The sequence below is a fragment of the Bufo bufo genome, chromosome 2 (genome assembly GCF_905171765.1).
Source record: "Bufo bufo chromosome 2, aBufBuf1.1, whole genome shotgun sequence".
NCBI classification, from domain to species: domain Eukaryota; kingdom Metazoa; phylum Chordata; class Amphibia; order Anura; family Bufonidae; genus Bufo; species Bufo bufo.
The window spans coordinates 476,286,115-476,306,061 of NC_053390.1; the positions used below are offsets into that span (position 1 = coordinate 476,286,115).

General features: G+C 42.6%; 1 protein-coding gene across 3 annotated transcripts in view; it reads right to left on the reverse strand.

Annotated features, from left to right (window-relative positions):
* The window catches only part of NFIC (nuclear factor I C), a 650,631-nt gene that overhangs the window by 102,078 nt on the left and 528,606 nt on the right, over nucleotides 1-19,947 (reverse strand). For all 3 annotated transcript variants that reach the window (XM_040417755.1, XM_040417754.1, XM_040417753.1), the window contains 4 exons: nucleotides 13,118-13,246; nucleotides 12,757-12,941; nucleotides 12,193-12,346; nucleotides 10,850-10,935 (listed from right to left, as the gene is read on the reverse strand). In XM_040417755.1, the coding sequence (XP_040273689.1) occupies nucleotides 10,850-10,935; nucleotides 12,193-12,346; nucleotides 12,757-12,941; nucleotides 13,118-13,246 (554 nt within the window). The remainder of the gene's footprint in view (nucleotides 1-10,849; nucleotides 10,936-12,192; nucleotides 12,347-12,756; nucleotides 12,942-13,117; nucleotides 13,247-19,947) is intronic.

Genomic DNA, 19,947 nt, shown 5'->3' on the forward strand with positions numbered 1-19,947 from the left:
CCTTCAGAGCGTGGATTTAAAATTCTTATCTTGGAAAACCAGTTTTTTGCTTGCCATTAATTCAGCAAAGAGAATCGGAGAATTGCAAGCCTTGGCTGCTGTGGAGCCATATACTCTATTTTTACCAGATAGAGTCCGCCTGTGGTTTCTCCCCACCTTTGTTCCTAAGGTACCTTCTTTCCACAATTTAAACCAGGTCATTTCTTTACCTGTTTTTTATCCGTCTACAGTGTCGGAAGAAGAGCAGGTCTTACAGATCCTAGATGTTACCAGAAGTATGAGAATATACCTAGAAAGAACTAAAGACTTTCGAAGATCCGAAAATGTTTTAATTCTTTTTGCAGGAAGGAACAAAGGTCTTAAAACTTCTAAACCGACATTAAGCTGTTGGATCAAAGAAGCCATCAGAGAAGATTTTTTTGCTCAGGTATTGGCGCTCCCTGATTTTAACCACGCTCATTCTACCAGAGCGGTAGCTGCATCTACGGCTGAGAGGAGCCTAGTACCTTTAGAGCACATTTGTGCTGCTGCCTCATGGAGTTCTCACTCTACATTTGTAAGCCATTATAGACTTGACTTAAGGAGTTCAGAACATACCGCCTTTGGCAGGTCTGTCTTGAATTCAGTTCAGCTGGAAGACCCTCCCTCATAGGTTCTTTTCTTGCTAAGTGTCACGGCTGAGGATGGGGGAAACCCTCAGCCGTGCGAGGCCAGGAGATGGTAGGTCGCTACTCGGCCAGGACGACATAAATAGGGAGCAGGTCACCTCCTAGGGCTTCCCTAATCTGACCCTGACTCCTAGCTGCATGAGCCGACCTTGAAGGTAGGAGGGCTCATGCTCAAGAGCCTCGGATCCCTACTGACCCTCCGCCGATCCCTGAGCTAGGAAGTGGGTAGACAGCCCGTTCCTCCTGGACACGGAGGAACAGGAGTCTCACTGGCCAAGCTGCAAGGAAACAGAATACAAAAACAGACCTATGGATATGGCAGGTGAACTGCACAAGTTCCACCTACCTGCCACAGCCTTGCTGACTGGATCCCTGTGCTGACACGCTGCCGTCCACACAATACTTAAAAGGACACAGCCAACACACATACAGACAGGAACCCAGATCCATAGCTGCATTAAATAACAAAGGGAAAGCAACATCGACTAAACATCACATACATTTGCTATGACCACAAGGGTGGCCCTCACTGGCAGATGGTATTAGGTAGGAGGATGACTCCAGCAGACCATAGCTGAAGTACCCCTCTGACTACTGCTCTCCGCAGAGGCTATATAGGCCCAAGTAGCCACACCCACACAGACACACCCAGTGCTCACATACTAGGAAGGGAATTAACCCTTCTCACACCAGGGAAGGGAAGACAGCCACTTAAAGGGGACGTGCACCCATAAATAAACCTTGTGCACAAACAAAAATCACACATACAAAACCTCGTGCACACATACAAACACACCAAGACAGGTGCAACCGCATGCACTTGACAGCAAGCTGCCTAGCAACCGCTCAGGCTGCTATACTGCCAAAACATCACAAGAACATGTTGCCAACGGCAACCACAACTGAGGCAACATACAAGCGGCCCTCACCTGTGGTTGAAACAACCACACGAGACCGCAGGCAACAGCATGCGGTTTAGGAGTCACGACCATGAGCATGGTCGTGACACTAAGTCCCCAGTTGTGCTGCTGTTGGGACGTAAAGGAATCGTTAATTTCTAATGATAATTTGTTTTCCTTTAGTCCTAACAGCAGCACACGTACAGTATATCCCTCCCTCTAATTTTTTGTGGGTTTATTACTAAACATTTCGCACAGTGTGTGTGTTTGGGGAGGTCTTTATAGGGGCCTAATTGGTTAATTATCACTTTATTTTGATTTCATTAATAAAAGTTCCACCTGTCCTGATTGTCCACAGGGGCAGTAATACCCCAGTTGTGCTGCTGTTAGGACTAAGGGAAAAAAATTATTGTTTTTAACCACTTCACAACAGCTCATAGACTATAAATGTCATGCGGGTCGGGATTTATCTTTGAATGGACGTTTTAGAACATCCATTCAGAGATTGCAGCTGCACACGTTCCTCTGTGTCCCTGCCTTCTAGATGGCTGAACACACAATGCTGAATGAGTGCTGTGTATTCATCTAAGGAAGTGATATCCCACTTCCTGTTCTGACCCTGGCAGTCATGTGACCGCTGGGGCCGGTAGATAGCAGATGCTGTCAGGTCTTCCTGATACCGCGATCAGCCCTGCAGTGAGGCTGTACAGCATAGTATACTGCTGCACAGTCTCTCTGTGGGTTGTATTCCCCCTGTAACTGGGGCTACTATGTAAGCCCCAGTTACAGGAAAAATCAATAGTACAAAAAAAAAAAAAATGTGATGTTAAATGTCCCCCAGAGGTCTTGTATAACCTTATGGGGAACAGAAAGTGTAAAATAAAAAAATGCGTAATAAAAATAAAAAATAAAAATTTCACATGTTAAAAAGCACCCTTTTCCCCAATTGTCAATTAAAAATTGTTTTAAAAAAACTAGACCTATTTGGTATCACCGTGGCTGTAATGATTGGCTCTATAAAAATATCACATGATGTACCCCATCAGGTGAAGAGCATAAAAAAAATTAAAAAAAATTACGTCAAAGCAGCTTTTTTTTGTCACCTCACCTCCCACAAAAAATATTATATTAAGCGATCAAAAAGTCGTATGTACCCCAAAATTGTACCAATGAAAATGTCACCTAATCCTACATACAAGACCATAGCCTGAAAAATGTAAAAAATATATGGTTGTAAGAAATTGGCAACACAAAAACATGATTTTTTTCCCCCAAAAATGCTCTTATTGTGTAAAACTTAAAAAAAATTTAATAGACATATTTGGCATCGCCGCATCCGTTACAACTGGCATTATAAAAATATTACATGATCTACCCCATCAGTTAAAGCCAGAATTTTTTTTAAATGATGTTAAAATAGCTTTTTTTGTCATCTCTCCTCCCAAAAAAACATAATATCAAGTCATCAAAAAGTCTTAACCACCTGCCATCTGGGCCATTTGCCCCCTTCCTGACCAGGCCAAATTTTGCAAAACTGACATATCTCACTTTATGTGGTAATAACTTTGGAACGCCTTTATTTATCCAAGTCATTCAGAGATTGTTTTCTCGTGACACATTGTACTTCATGATAGTCATAAATTTGAGTCAAAATATTTCACCTTTATTTATGAAAAAATCCCAAATTTACCAAAAAATTTGAAAAATTTGCAATTTTCTAAATTTCAATTTCTCTGCTTTTAAAACAGAAAGTGATACCTCATAAAATATTTATTACTTAACATTCCCCATATGTCTACTTTATGTTGGCATCATTTTGGAAATGTCATTTTATTTTTTTAGGACGTTAGAAGTTTAGAAGCAATTCTTCAAATTTTTAAGAAAATTGCCAAAACCCACTTTTTAAGGACCAGTTCAGGTCTGAAGTCACTTTGTGGGGCCTACATAGTGGATACCCCCATAAATGACCCTATTGTAGAAACTACACCCCTCAAGGTATTCAAAACCGATTTTACAAACTTTGTTAACCCTTTAGGCGTTCCACAAGAATTAAAGGAAAATGGAGATCAAATTTTTAAATTTCACTTTTTTGGCAGATTTTCCATTTTAATCAATTTTTTTCTTTAACACATCGATGGTTAACAGCCAAACAAAACTCAATATTTATTACCCAGATTCTGCGGTTTACAGAAACACCCCACATGTGGTCATAAATTGCTGTATGGGCACACGGCAGGGCGCAGAAGAAAAGGAACTACACATGGTTTTTAGATGCCATGTCCCATTTGAAGCCCCCTGATGCACCCTTACAGTATAAACTCCCAAGAAGTGACCCCATTTTGGAAACTAGGGGATAAGGTGCCAGTTTTATTTACTATTTTTGGGTACATATGATTTTTTGATCATTCATTATAACACTTTATGGGGCAAGGTGACCAAAAAATTGGTTGTTTTAGCACAGTTTCTATTTATTTATTTTTACAGCGTTCACCTGAGGGGTTCAGTCAAGTGACATTTTTATAGAGCAGATTGTTACGGACGTGGCGATACCTAATATGTATACTTTTTCTCATTTATTAAAGTTTTACACAATAATAGCATTTTTGAAACAAAAAAATTATGTTTTAATGTGTCCATGTTCTGAGAGCTATAGTTTTTTTATTTTTTGAGAGATTTTCTTATGTAGGGGCTCATTTTTTGCGGGATGAGGTGACGGTTTTATTGGTACTATTTTGTGGGACATACGCATTTTTGATCACTTGGTGTTGCACCTTTTGTGATGCAAGGTGACAAAAATTGCTTGTTTTGACACAGTTTTTTTTTTTTTTTTACGGTGTTCACCTGAGGGGTTAGCTCATGTGATATTTTTATAGAGCTGTTTTTACGGATGCGGCAATACCTAATATGTATACTTTTTTTATTTGTTTCACTTTAACACAATAATAGCATTTTTGAAACCAAAAAAATTATGTTTTAGTGTCTCCATGTTCTAAGAGCTATAGTTTTTTTATTTTTTGAGAGATTTTCTTATGTAGGGGCTTATTTTTTGCGGGATTAGGTGACGGTTTTATTGGTACCATCTTGTGGGACATACGCGTTTTTGATCACTTGGTGTTGCACCTTTTGTGATGCAAGGTGACAAAAATTGCTTGTTTTGACACAGTTTTTTTTTTTTTTTTTTACGGTGTTCACCCGAGGGGTTAGGTCATGTGATATTTTTATAGAGCTGGTTTTTACGGACGCGGCAATACCAAATATGTCTATTTTATTTTATTTTTTCTATTTTTAACCTTTTATTTTTATTTTTTTTATTTTACACTTTTCGTCCCCCATAAGGTCATACAAGACCTCTGGGGGACATTTACTTCACTTTTTCTTTTTTTTTTCACTGTTGATTTCTCCTGTAACTGGGGCTGACATAGTAGCCCCAGTTACAGAAGAAATGCATCCCTAGAGAGGCTGTACAGCAGCAATCCAGCGCTGTACAGCCTCAGAGCAGGGCTGATCGAGGTCTCTGAGAGACCTCACACAGCCCCTGCACTCTCCGCAGCGTTCCAGAAGGCAGAGACACCTGGGCACTGTCCCTGCCTTCTCTCTGGGTTGCCCTGCTGTCACTGACAGCGGGCAACCCGATCAGCAGCTGCACGATTAGCGTGCAGCTGCTATTTCTGAAAGGACGTTTTAAAACGTGCTTTCAGAAATAGAGGTCCACCCATAGGACGTTTATATCCTATGGGCGGACGGAAAGTGGTTAAGTACCTGAAAATGATAAAAATTACAGTCTGTACTGCAAAAGGTAAGCCCTCGGACATCTAAGCTGGCAGAAAAATGTACAAATATTAGTATGTGGGGTGCGAAATATAACTGATTTTTAATATAAAGGGATTTTATTATGCAAAAATAGTAACACATGAAATAAATAATCGTCATATTCATATCAACCTGAAGAATAAAGTAAGCATATCATATACCGTATTTTGCCCTATAAGACGCACTGGCCCATAAGACGCACCTAGGTTTTAGAGGAGGACAATAAGAAAAAAATATTTTTCATTAGACCTCAGGTCAGACCAGCAATCAGACCCCCAATGTTAATAAGACCCCAGCAAGACCTCAGATCAGACCCCCAATCAGACTTCAGCTCAGACCCCAATGTGAATGACCCCAATCAGACCTCAGATAAGAGCCCCATGACTCTCATCAGCCACCGTTTGCCTCTTATCAGTCCCCAGCAGTCTCATATCAGCCCCAGCAGTCCCTATTACTTAATATCAGTCACAAGCAGCCCCCATTGCCTCTCATATTAGCCCCCAGCAGTCCCCATTGCCTCATATCAGCCCCCATTGCCTCTCATATTAGCCCCCAGCAGCCCCCATTGCCTCATATCAGCCACCAGCAGCCCCCATTGCCTCTCATATTAGCCCCCAGCAGCCCCCATTGCTCCAGATCAGCCCCCAGGAGCCCTGTATTGCCTCAGGAGCCCCATATTGCCCCAGATCAGCCCCCAGCAGCTCCATATTGCCCTAGATCAGGCCCCATGAGCCCTATATTGCCCCAGATCAGCCCCATATTGCCTCATGTTTTATAAAATAAAATAACCACTTACCTTTCCTGCTCTGGACGCCGCCGCTCCTCACCTACATTGTGATCCTCTTCATCCTGCCGTTGGCTGTGCTGTGAACTGGCGCTCACAGCGTGAGGTCAAAGAGTGCCCTCACGCTGTGCACAGCCACAGCATAGCTGACAGCCGAGGACCAGGAGGTGGTGAGTACAGAGCCTTCACAGATTCCTGGTCCTCCGGTACTAATGAGCGCTTCCATTGTGGAAGCGCTCATTAGTAGAGATGGCCTTGCGGTTCACACGGCGATCGTTTCGCAGCGAACTTGCGTGTTCGCGATTCGCCGAACATGTGAACATATGGAGAAATTTGCGCCCGCCATATTCTTTTACATTATGAAGAACTTTGACCCATGACACATCCATCAGGTAGTACAGGACAGCAAATTTAGTCATTTCAGCACATGGACATACTATATACTTATACTTTTATGATTAGTTAAAAACACATAGATCTATATAGTGATCACCTGGAAGTCAGCGGCCTAGGGGCTAGGGGCTTACTAGGGCCATTTTTATATAGGCTAAGGTTCAGGACGGGGTCGCTCTTATCAGGGCGGGTGGTCTGCGGTTAGGCTAAAACAAAGTGCAGAACCCCTTTAACTTTAATAATTTAATTTATTTTCATTTTGAGGGATATATTTTCCATTGACATGTCCGCAAAATGGGTCCGCATCCGTTTCGCAATTTTGAGGACCGGGTGCAGACCCATTCATGTTCAATGGGACCGGAATGTGCTGTCTGCATCCGCATTTGCGGATCCGCATCCGCATTTGCGTATCAGCACTTCCGCATCTGTGCTTCCGTTTCCACAAAAAAATAGAACATGTCCTATTCTTGTCAGACAAGATTAGGCATTTTCTATTATAGTGCCGGCGATGTGCGGTCCACAAATTGCGGAATGCACATTACCGGTGTCCGTGTTTTGCGGATCCGCAAAACACTTACGGACGTGTGAATGGACACTCATAGTGAAATTATTAACTATTATTACGTTTTAACTTTATGTATATTCTAATGGTTTGCCTTCCTTGTACAATGTTTTAATATACTTTCTATGTTAGAAAGTATATTATAGTGCATTTGTATTGTGCGGCAGTTGTGTGCGGTTCTGCTGCGATACTGCAGGTATATAGAGGGACAAGCGTTATTGGAACAAATAATTTCTACTGGTGTGATATACCAGTCGCCCCCCCAAAAAAATGATTGAAGCGGGGTGTTATATACCAATATACTTTCTTTATAGTGCATTTGGGTAATGTATAGTGCATTTGCGCATGCGCGTACGCGAAAAATATATTGCCGATATTTCACATTGAAAAAAATAATAAATGGAGATCGCAAATTCGAATAATACATCTGGTATGTCACTGTCCATGTTGTGGGACTATTTGTGCACGTCTAGTAATTATTTCTTGGCTGCAAATATGAGCTGAAGGTTTTTCAGGTTCACCTGCCATTAAAATAAATGGGACCCGCCGCGAACTTGCGGTTCGCGAACATTTGATCGCGTTTGCGCGATTGCATTCGCGATCCGTCCTGGCAGATGTTCGTTCATCACTACTCATTAGTATTCGCCCCATAAGACGCAGGAGCATTTTCCCCCACTTTTTTTTGGGGGGGGGGGGGAAATGCGTCTTATGGGACGATAAATATGGTATACCACATAGTGAACCTTATAAAAAATAAAAATGAAAAACCCTGACAGAATTTAAATTTTTGCCCACCTCGCTTCCCAAAAATTTTTATAAAAAGGGATCAGAAAGGCAAATCTACCCCAAAATGGTGCCAATAAAAACTACAGCTTGTCCTGCATAAAGTAAGTCCTTACAGTGTAAAGTCAACAATATCTTTTAAAAGTTATGGCTCTTAAAAGCCATTTCAGCAAATTCCATGTTAGAAAATCCAGATGCGACTTTTTCACTTATCACCGTATGCGTATCACCAAAGCATCAGTTTACGACCACAAACGGGGTAGAAAATTATGAGTTGATATTCTCCTGTTATCCTTTATGAAAAAAAAAGTTTGGGTCTAAAGCACTATTTTCTTGTAAAACAGATGTAATTTTTTATCTTCACAGCCAAGTATTATAAATTCTATGCCGGTTGGGCCAAAGTGCTTACTACACCCCTTAAAAATTTCTTGGGTGGTGTAGTTTCCAAAATGTGGTTACTTTTTGGGGGTTTTCACAGTAGGGGTACCTCAGGGTCCCTTCAAATGCAATATGGCACCCATGGTGCTCCTTACTTTCTGAGCCCTGCTGTGTGCCCATACAGCAGTTTATGACCAAACTGCAGATTCAGGATAATAAATATTGAGGTTAGTTTTGTTGTCAACCCTTGATGTGTTACAGGAAAAAATAGATTAAAATAGAAAATGTGCAAAAAAAAAAGGTACTTTTTGACATTTTTTCTCCATTTTGCTTTAATTTCTGTGGAATACTTAATTTATGGGTGGTTTTTATTATGCAAAGTGACTTCAGAACTGAATTAGTCCTTAAAAAAACTTGATTTTTCAAAAATTGCTTCTAAAATTCTAAACCTAATGATGCCAAAATAATGCGAACATAAAGCAGACATATGGTGATGAATGCTAATTAATAAATATTTTAAGAGGTATCACTATCTGTCTTAACCATTTCACTACATTTCACTACCATTTCACTACCGTTTTTTTGTTTTTGCGTTTTCATTTTTCTTCCCTATCTTCCTTGAGCCATAACTTATTTATATTTCCATTCATATAGCTGTATGAGGGCTTATTGTTTGCGGGACAAGTTCTACTTTCTAATGCCACCATTAATTATGGCATAGAATATAGTGGGAAGCGGTAAAAAATGTTTAAAATTTAAAAAAAGGAATTTCTCCACAGTTTTACGGCTTTTGTTCCCCCAGCGTTTAGTTTGCGGCAAAACTGACCCATGCACTTCATTCTCTGGGTCAGTACAATTACAATGATACCCCATATGTATAGTTTTTTTTATGTCTAAATAGTGTCAAAATAAATTTAAAGGGGTTCTGAAGTTTTTCAAACTGATGATCTATCCTCTGGATAGATCATCATCATCTGGATAGATCATCAGCATCTGATCAGCGGGGGTCCGACTCCCAGGACCCCTGCCTATCAGCTGTTTTAGAACGCAGTGGCGCTGGCAGTAGTGTCGCAGCCTTCTCGCTATTTACCGCAGGCCCAGTGATGTCATGACTAGTATCCAATGGCCTGGGCGGAGCTAAGCTATATTTAAGTGAACAGAGCTTAGCCCCGCCAAGGCCATTGATACTATTCGTGACTGGGCCTGCGGTAAACAGCAAGAAGGCCGCGGCGCTACTGCCAACGCCGCTGCCTTTTCAAACAGCTGATCGGCAGGGGTCCCGGGTGTCGGACCCCCGCCGATCAGGTGCTGATGATCTATCCAGAGGATAGATCATCAGTTTGAAAAAACTGCAGAACCCCTTTATACTTTGAAAAAAAAATATATATTTTTTTTACATCACCATATTCTGACCCCCATAACTTTTTTATAGTTATATCTACTGAGCTGTGTGGGGGCTCATTCTTTGCGGGACAATCTGTAGTTTTTAATGATTCCATTTTGGAACGTGTGTAACTTTTTGATCACATTTTATTAAATTTTTTGGGTAAAAGAAGCAATAAAAAAAATGGCAAATTGACCATTTTGACCCTTTTTCCATTATGCCATTTGCCATATTTTTTATTATATGGAAAGGGGGGTGATATAAAATTTTATATTTTTTACATATTTGTTAACAGTCTTTTTTATTTTTTTGTAATGACTTTGAAGCTTATATATGAGCCTAAAAAAACTATTTTTAAATTTTTTATTTTGAACAATCATGTATTTTTAAAATGACTTTATTATTGTCTATTGCTCATTTCTTATGTTGGCCTGCCATCTGGTGTCCAAAATAATAATTGCAGTTTAAATACTCTAGGTCTCTTCAGCGAGACCCATAGCATTAAAATCAGTTACCGGCATCCCCATTGGTCGCAGGGGATGTCGGTAGGATTTCCAGAAGTGTGAGCTTCCGGGTTTTTGACAATTTAGATGCCGTGATCTCACTTAATCACGGCATCTAAAGGCTTTAATTACCGGGATCGACATTATTGCCGGTCGCAGTAATTAGCGTTAGGTCTCTGCTGTTAGAAACAGCAGAGGCCTGCCGGCCATGACGCTCACTGCATGTGCGAGCGGGCGCCATGTTTGCCTATTGCTCCAGTAGCAAAAGGGTTAAAAGCAGAGAGGTTCAAATTTAGAAAATAGTGAATTTTTCGAAATTTTCTGTAAATTTTTGATTTATTTTATAAATAAAGGTATAACATACGGACTCAATTTAACAATAACATGACATACAATATGTAAATCTTAAAACGGCTTGGGTAAGTAAAAACATTCCAAAGTTTTTATCACATAAATTGACGCATGTCAGACTCGCAAAATTAGTCTTGGTCAGGAAGGGGGTAAATGGCCTGGTCTCAAAGTGGTTAAGGAAAATAAATGTTTCTTACATGCCTAGCAAGATGTGTCAAATCTATTACACAGCATAGGTCAACCTAGTCTAGCTTTAAGCTATCTAAATTTAAGGCAGTATTAATAAACCTCCACCACTATTATGTATGCTAAAGCATACCTTGAACAAACTTACCTGTGGCTGATATATGCTCCCAGGATCCCGGGGTCCAAGCCCTACAAAGGATCGATTGGCAGGAGGTGTACTAGGGGAAGAATATGCTGTAAAGAAAGAATAATTATTGATACAAACTCCAAAATGGGTGGGTGGGGGGCTTAAGGGTGCAGGCTATATAAAAATAGTCTTAAAATTGTTCAGATTAAGTGATTGTGATTTCATACAGGTTTCAAGAATACTGAGCCCTTAACCACCAACATGACAACTACAGAACTACAGAAAAGCAATAAAGACGTAAATTATAATGCTTGGAATTAAAATGCTGAATGATACAGCATAAAATTTCTCTCATGCATTGGGGATTAAGGATGCTGCATGTCAAAGCATTTGCTTTCATCGCAATAAAATAAGAGCAGTCACAGACCATAGAAAGGTACACTGCTGTAATGATGTGGACTTACTGCTGATCTATGTGTTTGTAAGATGATTATATGGCACTTACTAATATAGCATTTGTTGATATTCTGCACCATTTCATAACGTATGAACTCTTGGTGGCCAAGTCTTTTGTGCTGTCCACACAGAAGTCCTATCCATAAAATAGCCGCAGATGGAGGGATATTTAACCAGACACATCCCTCAGCCTCCTCCATTCCAATACACATCACTCAATCTGCTCTGTTCAAATATACTGCATCTGCCATCTACACTTGCACTGTTAGGAGTTTAGTGCAGCTGCAGTGGGTTAGAACGGAGGCGGTTGGGTGATGTGTCTGGTCACATGATCCTCTATCAACTGCCATTTTATGGACAGGACCTTTATGAGGACAGCAGAGAAGATTTCCGCAAAAAGGGTACATAGGTTGCAAAATCTAGCAAACAGCACATAATATCAACAAAAGCTAAATTAGTAAGTGCAATTTATTCATCTTACATGCACAGTGATCACCAGTAACCAGAAAGTGATCAACCCCTTCAATATTTAGGGCTCATTCAGACAACTGTATATTTCAATAGGGCTACAAAAGATGTGGACAGCACACTGTGTTCTGTCCGCATCTGTACTTCCATTCCACGGACCTGCAAAAAAGACAAGAATAGGCATTTCTATCATAGGGCTGGCCCTTCTGTTCCACAAAATGGGGAACGCACACGGCCGGTACCCATGTTTTGCGGATGTGCAATTTGCGGACCGCAAAATGGATATACTGTAGTCGTCTGAATGAACCCTTAGTCATAAATAAAGTATATGTTAGTCAATACATGCTTTTCTTTACTATTACCAATATTATAATTTTTCTACATTAATTATTTGTCATAAGATTACCATTTTTCTATTTTGTAACAGTTGGAGAACTCACTTGGAGAAGTGGGTGAGGAGTTACCACCGTCGGATGCTGTGGTAGATTTGGTGTCGGAGGGCAATGACAGGCGGGTCATCCCTGGAGGAGGCGGGGCCAACATCTGCGTGGAGATATAGTGACTCGAAACTTTCACCTGGCCACTCCCATTCAGCTTAGAGAGCAAGTGGGTGGAGAGGAAAAGTGGTAACAGTCTAAAGCATGACTCCATAGTACATATTATTTCAAGGGAAATACCCAGTGGAATAAATAGATTATAGCAGCTACACAGAACCCCTTATTCTAAAACTAGATAATTCACAACAGAACATATTTGGTACAGCCATGGATTGCCTGTATATTTTTTATGTTATCCAACTAGATGTATCTGGAATACTGGAATACTACTCCAAAATATTTATCACATACAGTAGGAAAATCCTCAAGATGCAGCACCCTCCCCACAATTATCTTATTATTTTTCTCCAGAAAAAGTTTACGGTACATATGCTAGTGATTATTTCTATATAAAGTCCCCTGTCTCTTTTGACTCAGGCTTACTTTTACAAACCCTCAAATGCTTACCGGGCCTGGTTGCTGATTGGATGGGTCACAGGCAAGCGACACCAAGTCTTTCAGGGGATCCTGAGGATTTAGGTGAGGGGGATAGCGAATAGCTGTATGTGGAAAGTAAGTGGAGGCAGCCTGGGGAAGGAGGGAGGAAGGTGGGAAGTGTAACGTAGTGGAAGTGTGGGGACTTCGGGCAAGACCTATGTAGTCCAAAAATAACGGAACAATAAAGGGGGGGGGGGGGGAGAGGGATAATTAAACAACTGAAAAATAAAAGCACAGGAAATATTTGACATATAACAAAGTACTAGATCTTATGTGTGCTCTAGAGAGCTATGCTCTCATTTGGGAGCAAATCTAGGGATTATGCACTCACCACTGTGCACAGCTATGACCGGCCTGTGATGTTGTGTGAAGCCACTGATTCTTGGGGAAGTATCTTGAGGAGATGGGCTGTGAAATGGTGATTTGTCCAATTCAGACTTCTTCACAGTGGGAGACATTCCTATCCAATCAATTATAATACAGAACAGGTATCAGGTACGTTTAAACATCTTGCCACAGGTAATGAAAGGCATTAGGCTAGGCCAGGGATGGCCAACCTGTGGCTCTCCAGCTGCTGTAAAACTATAACTTCCACCATGCCCTGCTGTAGGCTAATAGCTGTAGGCCGTGTGGGCATGCTGGGAGTTGTAGTTTTGCAACAGCTGGAGAGCCTCAGGTTGGCCATCCCTGGGCTAGGCTATGCTGGACAGAAGGGGAAAGCTTTATCTGCATTCACTCCATAACAAGGTGTATCCAACTGTTTATGTGCATACTGGAACTCTTTATAGTGACATTAGGACTAGAGACAGGACAAATTAAACGGGGGGGACTGAGAAGAGTTTCTAAAAACATAAATTGAAAACATAAGTACTTAGTAGCTCAGTAGATCTCACCTAATGTTCCATCGCCCATTTAGTGAATATAAAAAGAATTAAAGATCACAGACTATGATCCTTGCTCCATATGGAGAATACAGGCTGCTGTAAACGGTAGATGGATTGTATGACAACTCAGCAATCTGACGGTATTATCTGATAACTCATGGAGATGGAGAGATGGTTGGATATAGAAATGCATTGGTTAGATTAAGATTAGAGATAAGCGAATTTCATATTTTGAAATTAGTTCACGCTTCGTTTGGTGGTAAAAGCAGAATTGCGTTATGGATTCCACGGACCATAACACAATTATATAATGGAATGCATAACGGAATGCCTTTAGAGGCATTCCGTTATTCATTCTGTCATAATAGAAGTCTATGGGCTGCAAAACGGATCCGTCCCATTTCCTTTATGCAGGGGAGTCCTCTCCTGCATAATGGAAACGGGACGGATCCGTTATGCAGGCCATAGACTTCTATTATGACGGAATGAATAACGGAAAGCCTCTAAAGGCATTCCGTTATGCATTCTGTCACAGAATTGCGTTATGGTCCGTGGTAACGGAATCCATAACACAATGCTGCTTTTACCACCAAACGAAGCATAACTTGAAATTTGCTCATCTCTAATTAAGATAGATAGATAGATAGATAGATATTAAGGTATTTAGATTGATAAAAGTATTTATAAGTGGGGAGCTCCGTTTGCCTTCTCCCATCCCCTCACCAGTGACTATCAACTGGTCACTGCCATGTATCTGCCAGTGATACCACAGAATATACTAAACAATAATTGTAACCAGGGGTGGACTGGAAAAAAAACTAAAAGTGGCCCATTTTGTAGGCAGGGTGACAAAAGTAGGCAGGGTCAGCAATACCATAGTGCAAAATACCATCCCAGCAGAACCAAATAACATAGTGTACCACAATATACTGGCCCTCTGTGGTGGCCATTAATAGCTACAATTTGTTCTCTTCCAGTTGTCTTTGATTAAGATATGGAGCAGGGGGCTTAGGAGGTGAGATGGCTACCATCTGTTCTCTTCCAGTTGTCTTTGATTAAGATATGGAGCAGGGGGCTTAGGAGGCGAGATACAGACCACAGCAGTTGAATTCTCACAACGTTAAATACTGTAGGAGAGCTCATTATGCACCCGGTCAGCGGCAGAGACTTTGGTGGCCCCCTGGGGCATCAGCCGACTGGGAAATTTCCCTGTAAGATCTATGGCCAATCCGCCCATGATTGTAACCAATTCATTTGCTCAGGTTACCCATGTTATTGAGTACAGTCGTACAGTTTTCTTTTCCTGGTTTTTATCCTTGGTTACATGTTTTATACTAGTCAAAATTGACTTTAATATGTGAACACTACTACAAAACAAAGCTTTGTATGCAGTAGTACATACAGTGTCAATTCATATTGTCCAATTTCAATTCCACCTTCCATTTATCACTTTGCATACAGCATCTGCATATACTATACTTCCTAACTGACAATGCATAGTGAGGATGTGTACAAATGTCCACCACTATAATGGAAAATCACACTGTATAGTATTCAGTTACTTATCACAAAAATGCAAAATGCAACGGTCATAGCAAGGTCAAATGTAACCTAAGAATGAGACTAGAATAAAAGAGAATAATTTAGATTACATTTATTGGCAATCTGTTTATCTTGAGCCTATGACAGCACCCCTGCATAGACCAGTCAGTGTGTCCTATAGGGTGAATACTAATGAGCGCTTCCATTATGGAAGCACTCATTAGTAAAGCAGGAATGGGGAGCACCGAATGCATCACTCCTTGTGCTAGCTCTGTACTCACCACTCACTGGTTTTCGTGTGCCAGAGCCGCATGCTGTGCTGTGACCTGCGCACAGTGTGAGGACGTAGGCGCACTGTGTGACCTCATGCTGTGCGATGTCAGGTCACAGCACAGCAGGAAGAGCACTGGATCTCAGTAGCAGCAGCGTCCAGAACAGGAGAGGCGAGTTTAATTATTTTGTTTTGTCTGTTTAACATTGGGGGTCTGATCTGAGATCAGTTTGGGGGTCTGATTAACATTTGAGCTCTGATCTGAGGTCTTTTAGGAGTGTCTGAGCTGCATTCTAATTAACACTGTCGGTCTGTTTGGTCTGAGGTCTATTTGGTTGTGTCGGAGGTCTGTTTGGGGGTCTGATTAATATTGGGAGTCTGAACGGAGGTCTAATTAACATTGGGGGTCTGAGCTGAGGTCTAATTGGGGTCTGAGCTCAGGTCTGATTAACACTTCCTCCTCTAAAACCCAGGTGCATCTTATAGAGCGAAAAATATGGTATATGTGTGTGTGTATATATATATATTGTAAGGGATCGCCTCTTATTCGGGGGTCATTCTCACAAGGATCTTCATAACCACTGGGTTTCAGGTCCAAACAGTGCAATTTATTTTACACTCTTCATACACAACATGGCATAAAACAAAAGCCTGCCCGTCTGGGCTCTACCTAAACATAATAAACATCGTATCCCTAACTCGGCTATACGATAGCGTTCACACATGGAACCAGGTGCGGCTTACCCCAGACATACAGTCCACCAGCCCTCAGGCTGTAACAAATGCAGTACCTTTGGAGGGGGTTGTGGTCTAGCAGTCCTCCTGACTCTGACCTTTCAATGCTTGTTCTTGGGTGTCGCTGAGTCCCCCAAAGTCCAGGCTATTGCATAGCCTCGTGGCCCCTCAGCCTTGCCTAGCTGAGACCATACTGACAGAGGCTCACCAGGCCTCTGTCTGCACACTCTCCAGAGTGAGACCCACCCAGGATCCATTAGCAGGATTAAATAGCATCCCTGGACATGAGCATGCCCTAAGTCCCGGACTGGAACCTGGGGAAACAACACCTCAATGTTCACATTGCCACATATCCCCCCCCTCTGTTCAAACCTGTGGGGGTGAACACATGTACCAACTGGATGCTCGTGACAGGGCATCCGCATTTTCTTGCCATCGCCTGGCTCAACCTTCCCCCTGGAAGATGTGGTCAGGGTCAGAGGCTTCCCTTTATTTTGCCAGACCCATGCCATCAGTGCTTGGTTTGTTACCCACACTGACATCTTGCCCAAGAGACATTGTCTACAATGTTCCCATGTCCATGTGACAGGCAGACCCTCTCTTTTTATTTTTTTATCTTTCTCGCTCTTTGACTTACACAGCTGCTTCAGCCGAGCACGCTTCTTATGACTCGCCACTTTTTGTCTCTTTATTTTAACAGTAGATCGTACATTTCTTTTTCCTTTACTCTTAGAATTTCGATCTCGGCTTCTGGAACTCCCTTCAGAATATATTTTTATGCAAACGACCGACTCTCTGTTTGACTTCGCTGGCTCTTGCAGACGCTTAGGCCTTTTCTTCTTGTCTTTGCGAAGCTCCGTCAGCAGAGCTGGCTTGCCCCCGCTCGCTTCTTTTCCAGCAGTGGTTTCCTCAGATGGTGCCTCAGTTTCAGGGTCTTCTGCCTCTTCACTGCCTCTCCCCACTTCGGCTTTACCCTTGATCTCTGGAACATCCAAGGATTTCTCCCACTTCAAGAGCTTGGCCTTAGCTTCCTTGGCCTTGGTCTCTTTGGTGTCCTCCTTTACTTTATTAGCCTTCTCACCATTCAGGGACATGGCATCATATCCTTGCTTTCTTAATTCCTCCTTCCCTTTCGCATCAAGGTTGGAGGCACTGGGGTCTTCAGCATACTCCTTGTCTTCTGGCGTTTTCTCCAGAGGCTCACCCAAGATACTGGACTCCTTTTGGGGAGGAGTCAGGAGAGACAGCCCATCGTAATAGCCCGGATCTGCAAACTGGTCGTCCATCTCCTCATATCTCTTCCCCAGCAGGCTGCTGGCTACTTGGAAGACCTTGTAGGCAGAGGGGACGTCTTTTGCAACCTGGTCCTGGTTACACACTGTCATGAGACTCTTGGCCTCTGCATGCACATCAGCCCCATCAACTGGTTCAGCCGATACCTTTTCCACCTTCTCTGCCTTGGCCAGCACCCCGGCACCACCATCTCCAGACCCACTTTTACCAGGCTCTGACTTCTTGGCACCTTCCAGAGGATATTCCAGTTTCTCATTTTCTTCCACCTGCTGTGCAGCAGCACGCTTAGGCTTCTCCAACTCATAGATGGCATCTTTTGAGCTCATGAGAGCTTCCATCTCTGCTCTGAGTTGCTTGTTCAGCCTCTCTAATTCATTTCGCTCCTCAAGCACTTCTTCAAGGGCTCTAGCCAAGGAGAGGGCCTTGGTCGCCTTCTCTCGAGCATCAGTCTCCGCTTGGTCACGTTCTTCGGCATATCTGGCCGAGGTGGTTTTCTCTTCAGCCAGGAGCTTGTCCAACATCTTATGTTTCTTCTCCAATTTAGACACAATTTGTTTCTGGTGGTCCAGGTCTACCATCCGAACACGCAACTCTTGATCAAGTTGAGCCATCCTGGCTTCCAAATGACTTTTCTCCTCCAAGAGAGCAGATTTTTCTGAGGCGCTGTCTAGAACCTCATCAGCCAGCTCATCTCTTTCCTGCTCTGCATGAAGTCTTGATCGCTCAGAAGCTGCAAGTTCCTCTTGAAGTTGGAGAATTTCCGCTTCTATTAGTGACTCTAGTTCCTTCAGTTCATTCATCTCTTTCTGTGACTCCTCTGGAGACTCCTGCAGTTGCTCTGCTAGAACCGCTAGCCCCATTTCTAGTGTATCTAGGGACTGTGCAGAGCGAGAGAAAACATCTTCAAGTTTGTAGCTGTACTGTCCTGTCAGGTCATCTACAACTGTCAGGATATGAGCTTCAGACACTAGGCTGTCACCCGACTGAACTCTCGTCTCGTCAGATATAACTGTCATCTGGTCGCTACTAGTAACCACTTTAGTTTTGCTGGGTCTTGACATGGTAGCCTCACTCTCAAAGTTGCTAACTGTCACGGCACATACGCCACTTATACTGTTTGTGTCATTATTAACCCTGACCTCTAGGGGCACCCATGAGTCAATCCCCACCTGGGACATTTTATTAATCATAGAAACCTGTGGAGACTGCACATCCACCTCTGGTACGTGTGGTACACCCTCTAGCCCCGTCACATTGTCTACAATGGGGTCTCCTAGGGGTGTTTCTTCAACATTTATCAACACTTTTATATCAGAAACATGTTTACCAACAGGGTTAGCTTTTTCCCCAATCACAGCCTGCAAAGGAAAAGGCCTGTCATTATTATCACATATTTCACATGACATCACATTTCCATTATGCATTTCGTCAAACATGGTACCATCACTTTTCACCTTATCTGCACCCTTGTTCTCAATGTGCAGCTCCTTCACATTATCATTTAAAGGGACAGGTACAGGTTCTGCAGGAGTTTTGTCACTCTCTGCAGAAATGTCTCCATTACTTAAAACCTCCAAGCATAAGGGGAAATTACGGCCCACCATTTCCTCATGTATGAGCGTATTTGTAACATCAGGTTCACTCTCAGTGAGAACCACCTGAGAGTCCGTATTATTCACATAATTGTCCCGAACATGTAACACTCTACCAGTCTCTGGGGCGGCCATCATGCTACCTCTTACCTGGGCTAGCATGGGATCTCTGACTTTCACCACCCCAAATCTAGCTTTGATCACCAGCTTTTTGGGCGACCCAGAAACCTTCTCCCCTGCAGGTTTCTGCGAGGGAGCAATCACAGCAGGCTTATCCGCCTGTTCAGACACAGTTTTTTCTCTGTGTGACTTATTACCTACCGGACCAGCAGGTATCCCCTGCCGCCGGCTTACTGTCACTGGGTCTGCCACATAGTTAATAACAGGAACAGTCTTACCCTTTGTAATAAACCATTCTGGTAAAGCAGTGCCATTCTCTCCCGCGGACTCATCAAGGTTGTGGTTGCTCCTAGCAACAGCTTTACTGCACCTCCGCACTTCCTCTCCAGGACTCCGGACACAGTCGCAGGGAAGATATGCACTCCTGAGAACCGCATCACTTTCCACCTCTTTGTCTTCCCGACGGTTGCCCTTGGCAACGGCACATATCTGCTGTTCATCGGATTCTCCAGGTACACAATTTGTAGCATTTTCTCCTCTCCACAGCTGCCAAAATAACGGGAAATCTTTGCCAAGCACAAACTCCACTTCCAGGGTCTCACATTTTAAGAGCTCCCACTGCACAGGGCCATAGTCTGTTATAAAGGTCAGAGACACGGTGACATCTGTCTCTGGCCCTCTCTCCAGAAAGTCCAGAATTACGGGCAGGACCTGAGACACTTGT